Below are 15,592 nucleotides of genomic sequence, written 5' to 3'. Positions count from 1 at the left end.
GACTCAAGTCGGCGAAATCGTCTTCCCGGTTTACACCACATTGCCGATCTCAGCCGGTCCATCAATGACCGGAAATGAGAACGCAGTGGCTACAAACCAAGACAACTCCATGTCGAAAGATCCTCCCGTCGAGACGGAGAACGGAACATCGACGACATCCGAGTTCGAGAAGGATTCTAATGCGGCCAAACCTTGTCGTTCCGACATGAACCGCGAGCCGACGAAGATGACTTCCGAAGCAACAAGGTCCTGGTGTCCTATCCACAAAACCAGGAAACACACTTTGCAAGCCTGCTGGGTTTTTCTCAACATCCGCGCTGAAATTCGCGCCTGCAAAGAGCGTGGAATTCAGCGTATTTCTCCAACTCGTGATGTCTATTGTCCTATTCATAAGACAAAGAATCACGACCTCTCAAGCTGCAAGGTCTTTCTCAGCGCCATGAAATCATCATCTCCTAAGGTCCAACAGTCATACATCCCCCTCAAGGATAAAGACAAGGAACAAGGAGCGACGCCAACTTCAGATCGATTTGTTGGGGTAATCGGTATCGATCCCCATGAACCATCAGTCTTGCACCTTCTCGAAGACTATGGATCATCGACAACGAGCGCACCGCGGGAGGTATTGGCTATCGATGATGTCGGCACGTCAGCGCGCACCAATGCAGAAGCGGAGAATCAATTGGCCACTCCGGCCCAGCACATCAGAGCCGTCAACGCTATACTGAGGGAAACCCTCTATGATCCTATTCTGAACGACGACCTTGCACGTTGGACAGAACGACTACGGGAATCAGTGACCAACCTCAGCAACGCGTTCGAAGAGGCCTCTGCCGCAGCGCACCCGGAGCAGCCACCAACTGGCGATGCCAATGGTGAAGACCCTGAATGGAGGGAATCACCTCATCGAGCCACCCCTCCACCTCGCGGTACTGGCAATCTCCGAGATCACCTCAACGGCCGCCGAGAGGCACGACGCACACGAGACAATGAGAATCGTTCCCGGCGTCATGTCTCTTCACGACGCCATAATAACGAAGATCGAGGAGACCGCTCAAACGAGGACCGAGACCGTGATAACCGCCACGACCGCCACGATCACAACGATCGCGAACGGCGAGTGCCAGGCGATACTGGCTGAGGACGTCGACACAATGACGACGATGATGGAGACCGGCGCCGAGACAACAACGGGAGACGACGACAGGATTCTCGAGATCCAGGCCGACATCCTCGTAATCGTACGCCGGAACCAAGCTACCCATCGTCATCGTCATCATCCTCGTCTTCTTCATCATCAGACAGACATCCACGAAGGACACACGATCGCCGACAACCCACCGCCCCCAGCGCTGGGTGTAGAGCTTTCAGTCGTTCCTTGCGTGATGTCTGATGGCCTGAGAGATTCCGACCCGGAGCAATAGAGAAGTACGATGGGAGCACCGACCCAGAAGAGTTCCTTCAAGTCTACTCCACAGTACTCTACGCTGCCGGAGCAAACGATAACGCATTGGCGAATTATTTGCCAACTGCGTTAAAAGGCTCTGCACGTTCATGGCTGATGCATCTCCCGCCCTACTCAATCACTTCGTGGGCAGACCTGTGGCAGCAGTTCGTCGCCAACTTCCAAGGAACCTACAAGCGCCACGCAATCGAAGAAGACCTGCATGCGTTGACATAGAACTCGGGTGAATCCTTGAGGGAATATGTTTGGCGCTTCAACGAGTGCAGAAATACGATCCCCGAAATCACCGACGCTTCTATAATTCGCGCCTACAAATCCGGTGTCAGAGATCGCTATACTACCCAGGAGTTGGCGACAAGACGCATCACAACTACTCGGAGATTGTTCGAGATTGTTGAGCGATGCGCCCACGCAGATGATGCGCTAAGGCGCAAGAATGATAAGCCGAAGACCAGGGGAGAGAAGAAACCAGCTACGGACGCACCTGAGTCAAGCAAAAAGAAAAATCGCAAAAATGGGAAAAGGAAAGCTCAAGCGGAAGTCCTCGCAGCAGAATACGCGAACCCTCCCAAGCGCCCAGACCCGTCGACAGTGATAATATTTTTTTCTTGGTTTTATGTTAATGATAGTTGCGCTTTATATTTTGGCATGGATGGAGTAATACTTTTTTACCTGAATTTAAGATATTCTGAAATTGTATTTCTACGTGGATATATCAGGCTAGTTTATGTTATAAAACCTCTAATTACTTTTCAGTGGAAGCTGGTTTTTTTTAAAAAAAAAAACGTATGGAAGTTATTGCGAGGAAGCTCCTAGTTAATATTAATCATATGGTATATATGTACTCATATATCTCCCACACGAGACTTTCTATGATCGATCGTTTAACTAATTTGTGGCAAGCTACCTCTAGATCGAGTATACTCTTAGTTAAAAAAAAGGGCACCTTTCATCAATAAATTTGGCATCAGAATTGTCTTGAAAAAAAAAGTAATTTTGTATTATTTTGAAAACTTGATAACATTACAATGGAGAGAGAGAGAGAGACCGTGATATATTTATGTCTGATATGATAATATTACTAATTAAGATATTGATGTTTCATAAATTAAGTTTTATATATAAACATGACTCATCGCGCTCGCGCGTGTATGTCGTCGTAAGCAAAGCTCGCTATAGCTCAGCCAACTGGTTGATAGGTTTATTAATTGGACATTTCACTGATCACGCGCCCTATAAATGGTGGCCTACCATGAGTCGTCGATATATATATGCATTACTCGTGCTCCATCACTGGAGCACTATCGACGATTAATCCTCTAGCTAGCTAATTAAGAGATCGAATATATTACACATATACTGATATAGATAATTAAATGGAGATGAAGCCATTAGTAGTAGCGCTGTTGGCTGTGGTGGTGGCAGCAATGGCGGTGGCGGCCGTGCAGGACGACGACGACGACGACGTCCCGTTCACCGACAAGGATCTAGAGTCGGAGGAGAGCATGTGGAGCCTCTACCAGAGGTGGAGCCGCGCGCACGGCTTGACATCGCGGGACCTGGCCGAGAAACAGGGCAGGTTCGAGGCGTTCAAGGCGAACGCCAGGCACGTCAACGAGTTCAACAAGAAGGAGGGCATGACCTACAAGCTCGCCCTCAACAGGTTCGCCGACATGACGCTCCAGGAGTTCGTCGCCAAGTATGCCGGCGCCAAGGTGGATGCCGCCGCCGCCGCCTTGGCTTCCGTCGCGGAGCTGGAGGAAGAGGATCTCGTCGTCGGCGATGTGCCCGCTTCGTGGGATTGGAGAGAGCATGGAGCTGTGACTGCCGTCAAGGACCAAGACGGTTGCGGTAAGTAATTTGCCATCCCGATCTCCATTCAAAATAATTTCAAAATTCAAAGCGTGTATGTATTTCGTGAGTTAAACGTTATAAATATATAGGCTTAATTAGTGAAATAAAAAAAGAATGGTGTCTGAATGAACTTCTCAAATATGAGATGCATGTTGGTTTCGTTAAGTTGTCGATGATAATACGCGTTGGAAGATATTAAACGATCGCGGAGTTCGTACCAAGTAAAACTTGTCAAATAGTATGTTAGTTGCATGTTTTGCAATTTTAAATGGAGGGAGTAATTCTGTACGTAATCAAAGTTAACTAATTGAGTGGTTTTGATCTGATTTATGTACCAAATCAACTACTACTAATACTCCACGCATATATATAACTAAATTAATTAAGGGAGCTGCTGGGCCTTCTCGGCGGTGGGCGCGGTGGAGAGCATCAACGCCATCGCGACGGGGAACCTCCTGACGCTGTCGGAGCAGCAGGTGCTCGACTGCTCCGGCGACGGCGACTGCGACGGCGGCTGGCCCAACCTGGTTCTGTCGGGTTACGCCGTGGAACAGGGGATCGCTCTGGACAATATTGGCAACCCAGCCTACTACCCGCCTTACGTGGCCAAGAAGATGGCCTGCAGGACGGTCGCCGGGAAGCCTGTAGTGAAGACGGACGGCACAATCCAGGTGGCTTCCAGCGAGACTGCCCTGAAGCAGAGCGTGTACGGGCAGCCCGTGTCCGTGCTCATCGAAGCCGACACCAACTTCCAGCTGTACAAATCGGTGCGTACATATTTACATATTCTGAAAGATAAAATAAATACTTCATCCGTCCCTAAATATTTAACGCCGTTGATTTTTTTTAAAACATATTTGATCATTCGTCTTATTTAAGAAATTTAAGTAATTATTAATTCTTTTCCTATCTGATTCATTGTTAAATATACTCTTATGTATACATATAATTTTACATATTTCACAAAAGTTTTTTTAATAAGACGAACAGTTAAATATGTTAAAAAAAAGTAAACAACGTCAAATATTTAGGGATGGATCGGAGGGAGTATATAAATTGTTGATATGCTCATGTATAATTATATATGCAGGGTGTGTATAGTGGACCATGCGGGACAAAAATAAATCATGCCGTGTTGGCGGTAGGGTATAACGTGACAGCGGACAACACTAAGTACTGGATCGTCAAGAACTCGTGGAACACAACCTGGGGCGAGAGTGGTTACATCCGGATGAAGCGTGATGTGGGTGGTAATAAGGGGCTGTGTGGCATCGCCATGTACGGCATTTACCCCACCAAAACCAAGACCAGCACTTTCTCTGCCGCCGCCAGAGCCGCCTCTGTTATTGCTGATGCTGCTTTATACTAAGCCTCTGCTATTAAGCTAGCCCATGCACTGACATACAAATATATAGTCGGTTACTCGTTATATGTATAGTATAAATGATACTAAATGTGTGTAATTAAATAAATAAAGGAATATATTGCGGCATGTGTGTGCACGCATAGTTACGTAATAAGTAGATCGTACATAAATAAATAAAGTGTGTGTGTTTACATGGATTGTGCTAGGTTGAATAGAACATTCTGCTAATGAATGTATTTGTACGATGCTGTCATATTCACCTGCTTGCCAGCCTACCACATTCTCAGTCCGCCGGTGCTTGCCACTTTAGTGATCTCAAACTCCGCGTCAACGGCCATGCCGATCGATTGTCACCTCAAACATCATTATACGAAGCCAGATTTTGTATGTGGGCGTCAAAGAATGAACATACTACATGCAACCATGTTGTTTTGGCCTTCGGAGATTATAGATTATCGATTGATTTACACTGGCATGTATAGTTTTTTCTTTATAACGGAAATGTACATCTCCGACCTATGCCACAGGCACATAACTAAGGAGTTAAGAAAAGAAAGATAAAAAACTTGAGGTTACGGACAAACCCCATCTCCCTCCCGATGATATCCTAACGAAATATTGAATAGAAAACACATATAATCTATAACAATATTCTAAAGGAATTACACCATCCAAAGTGGGACAAAAGACCCTTGGCTACCGCTTCTAAGAATGTAGCTCCACTGTGCATAGTATCCTACTCCTCCTGTGGGAGCATTAAGAAGAATGAATCCAACTAAAAGACGTGAAGATAATCTGCGTGAAGTAAGACAATTTCTTGTTATTGAAAACTATATCATTCCAACAACGCCAAATTGTCCAAACTATACATTTGGACAAGATAAAACGCCAGAATTAAACGACTATATTAACATCAAAGCAAAGAAAAAGTTGCAGGGCTATTTTTTCTAACTGCACTAGCTTGCACTAGGGTCCTTAAGGGTGTGTTTGGTTCGTGGTCAAGAATGAATAGGATATGCTCGTCCATATTTGCAGTTATATGGTGGTCCTTTTTTTGTTAATTGGGTGGGATATGGTCATCCAGTTTCTTATTTGGTTGGGTGGATGAGAATGGATAGAATGAAACAATAACATGTTAATTAATAATAAAATATATTAATTATCATTAATATAGCTATAATTTATACTATTTAATAATAAAAGAGGCTAGTATCTAATCAACACTAATTTTGACAAGTTAATTCCTAAGAGTAAATTGCACTCATCATACCTGAACTTGTGATGTGGGTGCAAATAGGTACAACAACTTGTAAATTACTCGTTTTGGTACAATAACTTGACTAGATTGTACGAACATGGGTCAAAATAATCCACACAAGTAAAATTGATCTAATGTGGTGTATCCTGCTAACACATTTGCGCGCTAGTAGTTGTTTTGTTTTGAAAAATAAAATCCGTACTCTACTAGTGCAAGCAGCCTACAAGAGATTGTAATATAGTAATTATTGTTGTTGACTGATATGATCAAATTAAGCTAGTGTGCTTGGGTCTGCACAACTACAAACAACTGCTAGCGTGCATATATGTCTCACACTGGTTATCTGGTACTACATATTATATCAATTTTGCATGTGTGTTGCTTTGTACTAGGTTCGCACAAACTAGGCAAGTTATTGTACCAAAACGAGCAATTTACAAGTTGTTGTACCTATTTGCACCCACCAAGCAAATTCATGTACCATGAGCGCAATTTACTCAATTACTAATTAACAATAAATACATTAATTATTGCTAATCAATTACTAATGATCCAGATTAGCAAAGGTGGATATTCTCATCCGGCCAATTTGACCGGATACACTCATCCATCATTTTTATGGAATATTCCCCTCTCGGGACCGCTATATTCACATTCACCAACCAACCAAACACACACTCAAAAACTGAATCGCCATCTCTCATTCAAAAATATCTCTATAACCAAACAAACCATAAAGATAGGCATCCTTCAAGCAAGCTGAGCAACGTACTCCGTACGTAGGATTTGCGATGCTCTTTTCAGGCGGTTTTACTTAAAGCCGTACAAGGGCAGTTGTTATACCATGACCACAGATCGAGAAGAGTGACGACGCATGATTAATTGATCGCTTGTTAATTATCCAATATTCCTATACGCTACCTTAATTATTAGGTGTGATGATTGCACGATCGTGTATCCATTATTAAGCTCGTGCCTAATGACAGTGATGTACTACAGTAAAACATGACGTTTTAGATTAGGTTTGAACTACGTACGCATGAGTAGTAATGTATTGCAATTAGCACGCGAGAGTGAACGTCAGTACATGTATATATCCTATGAAGAAATTAGATATCTACTATCTACTATGTTTTTTAATATTAGAAGGAAACCTGCTAAGTTTTTAATTTCGAGTAGAACGTCGTCAATTGAAATCTCGATCCCCGTCTGCAAATTGAAGGAAGATTAATGAATAAATTGTCAACCCAATATAGATATGAATTGCAAGTACAAATCTAGCTCTATCGTCTCTACTATTATAAAAATTGAAGATTTTGGTACGTCATCTGTGTATGAGTCGATTTTTAAGTTTGTTTGTTTTTGAAAATACATATCAGTATTTGAGTTGGGTTTAAAGTTTATTCACTTTTAAAAATACAGACGTAATTGTATAAGAAATTTGTTTTGAAAAAACTCGCATGCTAACTTGAGATGATTATACTTCTAATTGCAGCTCATGATTTTTTTTTAAAAAAATATATATCCAAATGAATTCTCATATTAAATTTCGTCTTAACTAAACTGTATAACAATAATAAGATTAAAATAGCCTTCACCCGTTGCAACGTACGGGCATCTTTTCTACAGCTAGCTACAACCTAAGGGCAGCAGCACTGCGCAACTTATTTTTACCGTTCCTCATATGCCACGTAGACCAAGAATTATATTAGCTACATACTCCTTCCGTCCTAAAAAAACTCAGCCTAGTACAACGTATCTGCATATACTCAGGTTACTTGTAGCAGGACCCACCATCTCTCTCCTTTACTTTCATCTCCACCCTCTCTCTCCTCACCTTTTCACTTTTCATCTTCACTTTAACCTGGCGGAGGAAGCAAGGCAAGTGGAAGGGAGATGGCCGTTCAGCGCCAAGCGGAGCGGAGCGGCGGCGACGCGGCCTAAGCGGCATCGGCGGTTCAAGTACAAATAAATAAAAAGAGCGAGTGATCGAAACAATGGTTTAGAGCGTATCAACGCCCACCGTATCTGTAATATGTCCAGCTTATCGATCGATCGATATTATATGATCCTTGCCTTAATTAAGTGAGCTTAATTTGTTAGGTAGTGATCAGTATTATATATGTCCAGCAGGGATCAGTACGTGTGTGAGACCTATCGATCGCTCGCGAACTCTATAAATGGTGGCCTCCTGCAGGCATGGATCTATCAGTCAAATTAAGCTGCTCCATCATTGAAAGATGGAGAGATTGGCTGCTATTAGCAACATACTTACACACATGCAGCAGATGGATATGACTATGAGGAAGCCATTAATACTAGTAGTAGGGTTGTCGGCTATGCTGCTGGCGGCGGCGGTGGACGTCGTCGACGTGACGGTGAGGGACAGTGACCTGGAGTCGGAGGAGACGATGTGGGATCTGTACGAGCGGTGGCGCCGCGTGTACGCGTCGTCGCCGCAGGACCTGCCGTCGTCGGACACGATGAAGAGCAGGTTCGAGGCGTTCAAGGCGAATGCCAGACAAGTGAACGAGTTCAACAAGAAGGAGGGCATGAGCTACACGCTCAGCCTCAACAAGTTCTCCGACATGAGCTACGAGGATTTCGCCGCCAAGTACACCGGCGGCATGCCCGGATCCATCGCCGACGACAGAAGCAGCAGCGCCGGCGCCGTGACTTGCAAGCTGCGGGAGAAGAACGTGCCCTTGACGTGGGACTGGAGAGACAGTAGAGCTGTCACTCCTGTCAAGGACCAAGGCCCCTGCGGTACATACGCTACGTGATACTTACATACTATTTATATTCAAAATTTGGTTTATCTAAGAATATACTTAAGAGACTGGTAAATTTACTATATATATATACTCCCTCCATCACATATAAAAACAAACTATAGAGAAAGATTATTTGATGTTTTCTAGGATAATGTATCTGGACAAGTTTATACCAAGATACATATAGTATACTAGAAAACATCACATCCACAATTATATACAGGTCAACCAGCAACGAGAAAAATACTAATTATATATACATAGGGAGCTGCTGGGCCTTCTCGGTGGTGGGGGCGGTGGAGAGCATCAACAAAATCAGGACTGGGAATCTGCTCACGTTGTCGGAGCAGCAGGTTCTCGACTGCTCCGGCGCCGGCGACTGCGTCTTCGGGTACCCCAAGGAGGCATTCAACCACATCGTCAACACTGGCGTATCTTTGGACAGTCGCGGAAAACCTCCGTACTATCCTCCATATGAGGCCCAGAAGAAGCAGTGCAGATTCGACCTTGTACGTGATTACTACTTACTCCATCCATCCCAAAAAGTAAATCTAGAACTGAATGTGACACATCCTATCCTAGTATAACGAATCTGGAAAGATGTATGTCCAGATTCGTTATACTAGGATGTGTCATATCCAGTGCTAAGTCGGTGTTTTTTATGGGACAGTGGGAGTACTCTATACTAGATACTCTAGCATATCCATATATCTGTAGTAAAGGACAAATTATTAGGAAATATAAATGACCTAGACAGGTGGTTAGGAGTAAGATAAGGGTGCTAGTTAAAGGGTAAGAGGAAGAAATTAAAGGACAGTTGGTCGGAGAAAACTACTAGTACTACTTATTTTAGACAGATTTAAAAAAAATACAAAACACAATTATTTTAAAATGGAATATCTTTAAGTATAAATCGAAAAGAAACATCACATTTATTATGAAGGCATAGGAATAAATTCTCAAAAAGGAGAGAGGCGATTGACCAAGACCTTCCCAACCACGCCAAAAAGTAAGAATTTTTATGACCTATCACTACTCACATTCCATTCATAAATGTAAGGGGATTTGAAGTTATACTTTTATAATTCATCCAACAAAAGCAAAGATATAGTGAACTATAAATAAGGCCATGTTTGGATAACCCCTAAACTATATATTTACGTGGAAAAGAGAGATTAAAAAAAATGTCTCATGCAAGACAAAATTATACATTAAATTTATAGTGAGAAAAAACGAGGAGGGAAAAAATAGGGCTAAACTTATAACTAACTTATTATATACAATGTTAGCTTTATAATGAATTTATATTAAATAGTGAGCTCTGTTATTAAGTTTGCTCTAATTATCGATGTATATCATCTCCGATGTATGGAAGTCTGGGGTTTTATTTCGTGTGTGATTGATCGATGTGCTAGGGTGTGGGGGCATGAACTGTATATTTAAAGAAACACAGAAAAAGAAAGTGAAGAGTTGTATATATCTTGTCTTCAATTTCAATTTACTGATTGAATTTGCTAGTTATATATGTACTATAACAAAATTTTAATTTCTTCACTGTCGACTGACAAAAATATGTATGGCTGTACATATTTCGTACCCATACAGGAGAAGCCTCCATTTGTGAAGATCGACGGCATATGCTTCGCGCAGTCTGGCAATGAAACTGCTCTGAAGCTGGCAGTGTTAAGCCAACCCGTGTCCGTCATCATCCAAATCAGCGACAAATTCCAGTCGTACCACGGGGTAACTTAACTACTAACTACCCTCTCCATCCAGAATATATCCATCTCGTAGGAAATTAATTTATTTTGGAACGAAAACAGTACGCGCTAGCTTCTAGCTAGTAATTAACCCCCTGTGAAAGCATTACAACTTACTCTCTTTGTTTCTATAATTCTTGACGTGACACTGTCTGCAAAATATATCTTTGATTATATTTTTCTATTATAATATATACAATAAATAAATAAATAAATTTTTTACTTTTTGTTATACTCACTCGGTCCTATATTATAAGAGATTTTGGATGGATGTGGCATATCATAGTACTACGAGTCTGGACAGATTCCCTACCTGTACATGTCCAAATTCATAATACTAGAATGTCACATCCACCTAATATCTCTTATAATATGAGACGGAGGGAGCAGTACTTTGTAAGACAAATCTATATATGTTGTTCTAGTGCCTTAAACTTCAATATTTTTTAAGTTATTGCTAGTTAAAGTTATAAATGTTTGACCTAAATCTTATCCAAAATGTCTATAATTGTGGAACCGGAGGGAGTATATCGATTTAACTGATTGCTAATGAATCAATTGATTAATCAGGGTGTTTTCGACGGACCGTGTGGAACGGAGCCTAAAGATAACCACGTGGTGCTAGTGGTAGGGTATGGCGTGACCACAGATAATATTAAATACTGGATTATCAAGAACTCTTGGGGCGAAGGCTGGGGTGAGAGTGGCTATATTCGTATGAAGCGTGACATCATGGACACCAACGGAATTTGCGGCATCACTACGTGGGCAATCTACCCTGTGAAGAAATATATAATAACTCATGATGAAGCTGATGTTGTTGCGTACTAATTTATTATTATGTACGCTGCACTTTAACCTAGTCTGGATTATATTAAATAAAAGTGTAAGATGAATTTAGTAGTGCAGTATGCATATATGTGCGCGCGCACGCTGTGGTGTGTTTAGGAAAATCAATTAATATAAAAACTCAGTGGTGTGGTTGTTATGAATTATATGTTTTATCTTGATGTATACGTACTTCCTACGTACGATTATATCACTATTACATAACACTACATCATAACGTCTTTATAATTAAGTATTGATTCACTTAGAACCGATACCTATAACCACTCATCGATGCCGATTCATATTAAAAATGAGAATAAATAAGTATTGATAGTGGTGGGTATTATGAACCGGCACCTATACGTGAATAATTAGTACTAGTTCTTTTTTATAAAACCAACACTAAATATATCTCAAGCTACACGATATATCGTGTTTTTTAGGTGCGGTCTTATTCCTCTTATCTCCCTTATTATTTTCTCTTCTCTTTAATTTCTTCTCTCTTCTTCTGATCCATCATCCACTAATGCACGGCGGTCGGAGGGTGGCCTTCCATGGTGACGTGCAACGATTATTGGTGGACACGGCCTCCACCGTAGCAAGGCCATGACCTCCTCACGACATCAAAGGTCGAGAAGAGTGACGTACACATGATTAATTGATTGCTTGTTATACCGTGTGCTAATACCTTAATTATTAGCGATGGATATATATACTACTTTCGTGTATATCGATTAAGGTCGTGGCTAATTAGTGACAGTGATGTACTACAGTAAAACATGACGTCTTGGATTAGATTTCAAAGTTTTCTACTACTCCCCATGCATTTCAACCTACTTGTCGTTTTAGCGAACCTCACATACATACATTACATGGTTACTCTCGTTAAATACTTCTCGATTATTTTCTAATTAAGGTATATGAGTCAATGAGAATTGTGATTTGCATTAAGACAACTAGACAAGACTAATTGATAGATGGTAGAAAGGGAAAATCATCTCTAAAAGTGTTTTGGATGTGGGTATTTTAATATAAAATTTAAATGCTAAAATGACAAGTAATATAAAACCGAGAGACTCAGAGAGTACTAAGTATTATCATATACTGGGCGCCCGCGAGAAGAAATTACTTCTTTTTTTTTTTTGAGAATATGCATAAGGTTTGTATCTTTGTGTTAAGATTAGGAAATTACATCTAGCCAGTTACGACACGAAACAAGCCGAAACAAAGGTGGCGACAAGGAAGAAATTACTTGCGTATCAGCTAGAGTGAACGTCGCTATATATCCTACGAAGAAATTAGAAATCTAGGCTTCTTTTCAGAAGGAAACATAAGTTTAATTTGGAGTAGTCAATTGAAATATCCCTATCTGCATGCAAATTGAATAAATAAATGTCAACGTACTTATATATATCTATGACCTCTAAGTGCAAATAAAAGCGACAGAAAAAATATTTTAATTAGAGCGTATCACCGCCCACTGAATTTGTCCGGCTGTGTTCGCATCTGGTGTTGGAAACTAATCCCACACGCACGTAAAATGAAACAACTCATTAGCATATGATTAATTAATTAGTATTATTAGCTACTTTTTTAAAAAATAGATTAATATAACTTTTTAAAGTAACTTTCGTGTAGAAAGTTTTTGTAAAAAATTCACCGTTTATCGGTTTGAAAAACGTGCGCACGGAAAAAGCGAAAGGTGAGTTGGGAAACACAGGTGCCAGAGCCCAGTCTAGCCAGTTTATCAATCGATATCCTTGCCCAAGGAAACTTATTTTTTCTTTTAACAACTCTGTCAACTTTTTAACAAATATTTGGCCATTTGTTTTATTCAAAATTTTTATATAAATATAAAAAAAGTAAGTAATGTTTAAAGAAACATTTGATGATAAATCATATATTAGAAAACTATAAATATTTAGAATAAAATGAATGGTTAAATGTATTTTAAACTGTTGGTGTCATATATTAAAAAACAAAGAGAGTGTTTACACCCAAATTTGACACATAGGATTAAAATAGGAAAGATTGCCAAAATTTGGAAGTCTACCAGTTTCCTCCGAGTGGGCCGGTCAGACCGCCGTGTGTTGGGCGGTCAGACGTGACCGCCGGTTGAGGGCCGGTCAGACCGGCGGTGTGTGGCCGGTCTGACCCGGCAGGGCCGAGTCCGATTCTGTTTTGTCGGGTCTCGAGGTTTCCTTGCTCGGGAAGGCATGTTTCGGGTTTCCTTTGGCTTCTATCCCGAGTTGGACGTGGAGGAGGGCCTGTAGAGGGCAAGACCAACCCCTATATAAGGGACATGGCTGGTTCATTGTAAAAAACCAATCTACTATCAATCAATCGAATCGTTTTTCATATTGCTTTTAGTTTTCTCTTAGTTTGTCCATCTTTGTCGGTTTGCGCCGTAAACCGTCCGCCGCCGCTGCGAGAGTGCGACACCTCTTTGTAGGTTTGACCTGAAAACCTTCCATTTTGTCCACGAGACGGGTAATTATTTAGAAATCGGCTCCGCTAGCCGGTTTAGTTATCAAAACCCATCTAGGTTTAGCTTTTTGCTAGATCGAGGTGGTTGGCGACTCTAGGATCACCGCAAGGCATAAGGTGCTGCGATCGTGCTTGTCAACTTGTCACAAAAAGTTGCCAACACGATTTTTGGCGACTCCACTGGAGAGGAGATCCGTTCATCGTCAACTCAACTTCGACATCGCCATGACGAAGCCGCCATCCAAGACGGAGGTGGAGCCATCCAATATGATCCCGGTCACATTGGATGACTTCGAAGGAGAAGATCGTAAAGCTATGAAGGAGTACATCAACGAGCTCACGCGGGAGGCGTTGATGAGGGCAGGCACTAGGACTCGTCAAGGCGTGATCATGAAACCCGGGCCACGTCCTAAGCTCACTCCCGACTCGGTAAGCAATGATGATGTATCACAATCTATCCAACAATAAATTGCATCTACAATAGATTCATCTATGCTTGTTTTTAAAGATCAATTAGATGCAACTTTTGAGGGTAAATTTGATGAGTTTTTAAGGGTTAAATTCGGCCCTCCATTGGCCGATCACATGGTGAAAAATAAAGCCTCTATCACTGCTAATCAACCTCCTATAGGTCAAACCGAAGGAACAGCGCACACGGCCGGTCCAACCGGGCCTGACGGCCGGTCAGACCACGACGCAGCCGTCGGTCCGACCGGCCAGACGGCCGGTCAGACCGGGCCTCAGGCCGGTCCGACCACGCCTCTGGACGCCGGTCAGACCGGCGCGATTATACCGATACAGGGGATAGATCCAATGACTAATGCTGGTTATTTGTATCATCTTAGAACATCTGATCCTCCTGTATCTACTACTACAAGCAATCCCCAAGTTCCCCCACATGTTCCTAATGCCTATAATGATGTTGCTAGGGGATATCCTCCCGATACTAGACAAGGCCAATATAATAGTATTGCGCCACAAACACAACCTATTAGGCCACCAAATCCACCGCCAAATCAACAAGGGCCTAATAATATGGAGGATATAATTAGTGAAATTATGAGGAATAGGTTCGGGATCGAAACTAGGAATCGTGCTAGAACTTATAAAAAGTCGTATCCTGATTATTATGATAATGTACCGTTTCCTCGTAATTATAGAGTTCCCGAATTTGCCTTTGAAGAATATGACTCATACGGAGGTAATTGACTTTATTTTGAAGCATATTATTCATAGATTTGGTATTCCGCAAACATTAACTATGGACCAAGGTGCTTCTTTTATGTCTAAGGAAGTGAAGAGTTTTACCGAATCTTATGGTATTAAATTGTTGAGTTCTTCTCCTTACTACGCTCAGGCTAATGGACAAGCCGAGTCGAGTAATAAGACATTGTTGAAGCTAGTAAAAAAGAAGATTGAGGAACACCCAAAGAGGTGGCATGAGGTGCTTTCTGAAGCATTGTGAGCACATAGCATATCTAAACATGGTGCCACTAAAATCACCCCTTTTGAGTTGGTTTATGGTCAAGAAGCCGTTTTACCGGTAGAGGTAAATCTTGGTTCTCTTCGTTATATCAAGCAAAATGATTTGTCAAGTGAAGATTACAAGACGTTGATGGGAGATAATCTTGATGAAGTCATCGACAAGCGCTTAAAGGCATTGGAGGAGATAGAGAAAGAGAAGAAGAGGGTGGCCAAGGCGTACAACAAAAGGGTGAAAGCAAAGTTGTTTCAAGTTAGAGACTTGGTTTGGAAGACAATTTTGCCTTTGGGTACTCGATCCAAGGAATTCGGTAA

The 15,592-nt window shown here is 41.7% G+C and overlaps 2 protein-coding genes across 2 annotated transcripts; both read left to right on the top strand.

Annotated features, from left to right (window-relative positions):
- Nucleotides 1–2,760: 2,760 nt before the first annotated feature.
- Nucleotides 2,761–4,918, top strand: LOC127785031 (thiol protease SEN102-like). Its single transcript, XM_052312452.1, has 3 exons — nt 2,761–3,316; nt 3,707–4,086; nt 4,410–4,918. The coding sequence occupies exons 1-3, from the start codon at nt 2,842–2,844 to the stop codon at nt 4,686–4,688; spliced, it is 1,134 nt and encodes a 377-aa protein (XP_052168412.1). The 5' UTR covers nt 2,761–2,841; the 3' UTR covers nt 4,689–4,918.
- Nucleotides 4,919–8,231: 3,313 nt separating this feature from the next.
- On the top strand, nt 8,232–11,308 carry LOC127785032 (mexicain-like). Its single transcript, XM_052312453.1, has 4 exons — nt 8,232–8,709; nt 8,982–9,226; nt 10,323–10,460; nt 11,048–11,308. The coding sequence occupies exons 1-4, from the start codon at nt 8,232–8,234 to the stop codon at nt 11,306–11,308; spliced, it is 1,122 nt and encodes a 373-aa protein (XP_052168413.1).
- Nucleotides 11,309–15,592: the final 4,284 nt, after the last annotated feature.

The sequence above is a fragment of the Oryza glaberrima genome, chromosome 9 (assembly GCF_000147395.1).
Source record: "Oryza glaberrima chromosome 9, OglaRS2, whole genome shotgun sequence".
In the NCBI taxonomy this organism is placed as follows: domain Eukaryota; kingdom Viridiplantae; phylum Streptophyta; class Magnoliopsida; order Poales; family Poaceae; genus Oryza; species Oryza glaberrima.
Note: the sequence above shows the minus strand (reverse complement) of the source record. Positions and strands in the feature narration are given on the sequence as shown.

Bases quoted from the DNA above. Each gene is read 5' to 3' on its own strand.
- LOC127785032 (XM_052312453.1), top strand. From the start codon at position 8,232: ATGGATATGACTATGAGGAAGCCATTAATACTAGTAGTAGGGTTGTCG. The intron at 8,710-8,981 runs GTACATACGCTA...ATATATACATAG, and splicing joins CAAGGACCAAGGCCCCTGCG to GGAGCTGCTGGGCCTTCTCG. The intron at 10,461-11,047 runs GTAACTTAACTA...TTGATTAATCAG, and splicing joins AATTCCAGTCGTACCACGGG to GGTGTTTTCGACGGACCGTG.
- LOC127785031 (XM_052312452.1), top strand. From the start codon at position 2,842: ATGGAGATGAAGCCATTAGTAGTAGCGCTGTTGGCTGTGGTGGTGGCA. The intron at 3,317-3,706 runs GTAAGTAATTTG...AAATTAATTAAG, and splicing joins CAAGGACCAAGACGGTTGCG to GGAGCTGCTGGGCCTTCTCG. The intron at 4,087-4,409 runs GTGCGTACATAT...TTATATATGCAG, and splicing joins ACTTCCAGCTGTACAAATCG to GGTGTGTATAGTGGACCATG.